Below are 5,393 nucleotides of genomic sequence, written 5' to 3' on the forward strand. Positions count from 1 at the left end.
ATAGTCTAGTCTATAGTCTAGTCTATAGTCTAGTCTATAGTCTAGTCTATAGTCTAGTCTACAGTCTAGTCTATAGTCTAGTCTATAGTCTAGTTTATAGTCTAGTTTTTTCACCACTTTATAGTGCAGACTTTAATCTAGTCCATAGTACACTCTGTGGTCAACTTCATAGTTCATTTCCCGATTTATTCATTATCGGATTTTTAATTTTACTTATCAATTATTTAAACAATTTTTAGATATCCCCTGGAAGGTGCCGCCTTACCCTATTTCACCGATTGGGTTTTAAGTACGTTCAACATCACCGTTTATGATAATATACCCAAACCTATGCTACCCCAAGAATATCCGAGACCCACCGTTAATACAGATTTTCTTCGAGAATTACATGAAACCGACATCTCCTATAGTCAGGAGGGTATAGATCGTTTTGTTAGATGTCATGGTCAGACGTTGCACGATATTTACTATTTAAGTCATAATAAATTTCAAAGAATACCCGATGTAGTGACATGGCCCAGTAATCACGCGGAAGTAGAAAAACTAGTTGCCCTGGCCCATAAGCACAATGTGGTGGTGTTACCCTATGGTGGCGGTACCTCGGTATCGGGAGCCACTACTTGTCCTCAACAGGAGCAGCGTATGATTTGTATATTGGATACCTCGCAAATGAATCGTATGTTGTGGTTGAATAGGAAAAATCTAACAGTATGTTTTGAGGCTGGTATAGCCGGTCAGGATTTGGAAAATATATTGCGCAAAGAAGGTCTCACAGTGGGTCATGAGCCGGACAGTTATGAATTCTCGACTTTGGGTGGTTGGGTGGCTACTCGAGCTTCGGGCATGAAGAAAAATGTTTATGGCAATATAGAAGATCTAGTGGTAAGAATGAAATTGGTGACACCTTCTGGAGTATTGGATCGAGAATGTACGGCTCCTCGTATTTCCTGTGGTCCAGATTTTAATCATGTCATTATGGGTTCCGAGGGTACGTTAGGTGTTATTACCGAGGTTGTTTTAAAAGTAAGACCGTTACCGCCCATTAAACGTTACAACTCCCTGGTATTTCCCGATTTTGAAAGTGGTGTTGGTTTTATGCGTGAAGTGGCCGAGCGTCGCTGTCAACCCGCTTCGGTACGTTTAATGGATAACAATCAATTTATTATGGGTCAAAGTTTAAAACCTGTGAAAAGTTGGAGCGAAGATTTAAAGGATTCATTTAAAAAGAAATATCTTACGATGGTTAAATGCTTGGATTTGACCAAAATTTGTGCCGCCACATTACTGTTTGAGGGAGAAGCGGAAGATGTAGATAGACAAGAATCCTTAATTATCAATATAGCGAAAAAGCATAAAGGATTTTCGGGTGGTGGTCAAAATGGTGAAAGAGGTTATATAATGACTTTTGTTATTGCTTACATGAGGGTAAGTTAATCGAGAGCAAGAGAGTTGTTGTTATATAGAAAGAATAATTTATTGTTTTCTGTTTTAGGATTTGGCTTTGCTGTATGATATAGTGGCGGAATCATTTGAGACTTCAGTGCCATGGGATCGTTGCTATAGTTTGTGTGAAAATGTTAAAAAGCGCATAGAATTGGTAAGAAGAATTATTTAGAATTAAAAAAAATATTTAAAGAATTCCATAGTGCAGACTATAGGATGGTCTAAAGTCCCTATAGTCTTGTGCAAATTTCATACATTTTTCCAGTCTGTAGTCTAGTCCAGACTATAGTATTTTCTATTAATCCTCAATAAGATAACAATTTTCCCATTTTTCTTTTCCAGGAATGTCATGCCAAAAGCATTCACCATTTCTCCATCTCCTGTCGCGTGACGCAAACCTATGATGCCGGTGCTTGTGTTTATTTCTATTTTGCATTTAACTACAAGGGTTTCTCCAATCCCGTCGAACTATTCGAACATATAGAAAATGGTGCCAGAGATGAGATATTGGCCTGTGGTGGTTCACTCTCCCATCATCATGGTGTGGGTAAAATACGTTCTCAATGGTATACGAAAACTATAACACAAACGGGAGCAAATCTATATAAAGCCACTAAAAAACAATTGGATCCTAAAAATATATTTGCCACTGGGAATCTGCTGCCCTTGGAAGAACAACTGCAAGGGGTAAAGAGCAAAGATGATAATTTGGCGAAAACTAATACAACTATTAAGGCTAAACTTTAAATTTTAGGGAAACTGATATTCCGAAATATTGAAACTATTTAGAAGAATGTGTTATTATTCAATATTTTTAATTTAACAATTTTAATTTAAAAAAAGAGATATTTAAGTTAAATGCAAAGTTGGCATCTCTGCCAAAAGTTTTAGGTGATGTCAATGCATTTTTTATTTAATTTTTTCATTTATGTTTAAATTTTATTTTTTTAAGTTTTTTGGACTTTTTTGTGATTTATATGGCTTTTTAAAACTTAATTTAGATGTTAATTGGTTTTTCTTTGTTATTTTTTGTTTTTATATATACTGGGGTTTTGTTTGTTATACAAAGTTGTATTATTTTAAATTTTTTTTATAAAAAATAAAGAAATTTTTACCATTAATAAAAAAACAATGTTTGTATTAATAAAATACACAAAAAAACATAATTCAAAAACAATTACATTAAAAACTAAAGAAATTCAAAACATTTGCAGTTAAATACATTTAATTTTCCAATTATTAACATTTACGTTACAAATTCATTCAAATTATTGCTCTACTTCCGTTTCTTTCACACTGCTGTGTTTATTTTTCATATACCACTTAAACAACTCTGTTTTAGTACACACTCACTCTAAACCTACTCTGTTTTTGTATCAGCTGACAGTTCGCGGTTTTAATTTGTTACATTCGGTTGATGTTTCGTGTAGTATAATTTTGTTTTTTAAGAAAAATATATTAAAATGTTACCGAGAATTATAAAAAGTGTATCCCGTTATAGATAAATATGCAAATTTTCATAATATAATGTTAGTTTTTTGTGAAATATGTTTTTTAAAGTTTTATTTGTGTTTAAAGTAAAAGCCGCATCAAATTTGCAAATTTTTTCTCTGCCAATCGGTTCGTGTGGTTATGTTTGTGTTGTGACATTTTTGCTTTCAAGTGTTGACAAATGAAATGAGTGTCTTTCATAATAGTGTTGTGAAGTGGTTTTATATCAACGACCGTTAGAAATTGAAGAGAAAATTTAAAAATGAATAAATTAATAAAAATATTAAAAATGAAAGAAAAATAATAAAAATGAAGGAAAAAAATAAAAGAATATGTGAATTTCTTAATAAAAATGTTAAGAAATAATAATAATGGCCTGTTTTGAAAAAAGTGATTTTAGTGCATTTATTTTATTGATAAAAGAAGAAGAAGAGAATAAATGACTTTTAAATGATGGTCTTAGCATAGGTAAGTTTATTTTAATATGATTTTTTAAAACTTTTAAGATATGATTTCAGATTAGGCTAGAGATTGTTGTACACTAAACTATAGACTAAAACATAGATTGGACTGAACTATAGGATATATATTCTATAGTCAATAGACTATAGTTTAGACCATAGTCTAGTCGAATTTTTATAGTCCAGAGACAACTAGACCAATCTTTCTATTAACTTCCAGTTTTTAGAAATCGATACTTCTACATCAATCTCTTTTTCTCTTTGACTGCCGAATTGTCTAATCAATTGCTTAAGGGATCTTTGTTTTCATTTTACAAAAACAGTACGTGTTCTTTTTAAGATGCTCACAGTTAACAGTTTGATTATCGATCTGTCAAATAATGTTTCAATGGTACTTACAGTCGTCTTACCAACTTGCTGCGTGATCTCCTAACAATAGATCTGTTTCTTACAAATTTTATATTTATCGTTTTAAAGATATTTCTTCCATTTTAACACATCTTTATCAGCATGACGTATCAAAATCTAAAACCAACTTAAAATAATACAAAAAAAAAATAACTAATGCGTTTCAAAGTAATCTAGGAAGAAAAAACTAAACAAAAAGATACATTAAGATACAATTAGATACATGCAGATATGTACTTATACACAAAAACTGAAAAAAATCTAACCAAAAGATCGCTACAACCTAAAACATTCATTCATTTATTCATTCATTACTGCAACAACGTAGTGTGGATCAGTTAAAAACTAAATAAAAACTAAGCAACCGCAACCACGAATTGTGGTTTGTTGGTAGAGGAGTTGAGACGCAAAGTTTCTATGGACTCAGAGGCGTATTACAACTAAAACAAAATTTAAAATAGTAAAACGCATTAATGAACATTTAAAGTATTAAGTTACACTTGCTGGAAGTAAGCAGTAAAGCAGCAACTCTACAAAAAGATACATATTCGACAGATACTTAGATTACGGATAGTTTTCTTGTACTTAATTTTATTGTTTGTTTTTATACGGAAAAGTGTTTGAAATAGAAAGATAATACTAACAACTAAAGTTTTTTAAATTCAAATACTAAAATGACCTTCTAAATAATATTAAATACAACAACTACTGCTGCTACTTGCCACAAAACAACAACAGCAAAAACAATATGTTAATTTAACAAAACAAACTCTAACACGATCATAAACAACTGATAATTAAGAAAAACTACCTGGTACAAAGAGGAGTGACAGACGGTTGAATGGAACGGACAGACAGACAGCACTTTCATTATTTTCCCTCTTTTCTATTCTTTGTTAAGCTATGAGGCGTAAAATGTTTTTTTAACAAAAAAGCATGAAAAGACATTTCAAACATCTGATCTGTTTGTGTTTGTTCTAGGGAAATTTGATAAATTTTATATTTAAAATTTGAATAATCACACACAAGTGTTAGCAAATAAGGTCTGATATTTAAATAAAAACAAAGATTCCCTAAACTAAACAAAGGTGTTTGCCTTTAAGGGCATTTAAATAATTGTACAACCCTAATGATTACTTAGACAGTTGAGATAGTTCTATAGGTATTGTTAACAAAGTGTTTAGATATTAGGCAAAGAGATTTAAAGCGAGAATTTCAAAGAAATTATTAATCAAACTCAAATTAAGAAAAAAACCTAGTTTGGTTATCAAAACATCTTTAAAAGGGTTATAAATTTAAAATAAAGATGTTTTTTTTGTTAATATTAAAAGCCCTTAAATAAAAGAACATTCATTTATTTTTTAAGAGTGAGTGATCACAGATCACGACCAAATTTTATGTAAAATCTTATCGAATAACGCGCTTGGGAGAAAATTGTATTGTCATGTAGTAGAGATTACTAATGACTATAGTTGCATATAAAGACTATATAGTCTAGTCTATAGTCTAGTCTATAGTCTAGTCTATAGTCTAGTCTATAGTCTAGTCTATAGTCTAGTCTATAGTCTAGTCTATAGTCTAGTCTATAGT

At 31.1% G+C, this 5,393-nt stretch overlaps 1 protein-coding gene across 1 annotated transcript; it reads left to right on the forward strand.

Annotated features, from left to right (window-relative positions):
• Positions 1-234: 234 nt before the first annotated feature.
• On the forward strand, positions 235-2,275 carry LOC111686022 (alkyldihydroxyacetonephosphate synthase; the record flags this gene model as incomplete). The annotated part of the gene is made up of 3 exons (XM_046955328.1): positions 235-1,425; positions 1,493-1,597; positions 1,786-2,275. Coding segments are annotated over 3 exons (1,701 nt in total), but the record flags the coding sequence as incomplete, so codon positions are not given.
• Positions 2,276-5,393: the final 3,118 nt, after the last annotated feature.

This window comes from Lucilia cuprina, chromosome 6 (assembly GCF_022045245.1).
Source record: "Lucilia cuprina isolate Lc7/37 chromosome 6, ASM2204524v1, whole genome shotgun sequence".
In the NCBI taxonomy this organism is placed as follows: Eukaryota; Metazoa; Arthropoda; class Insecta; order Diptera; family Calliphoridae; genus Lucilia; species Lucilia cuprina.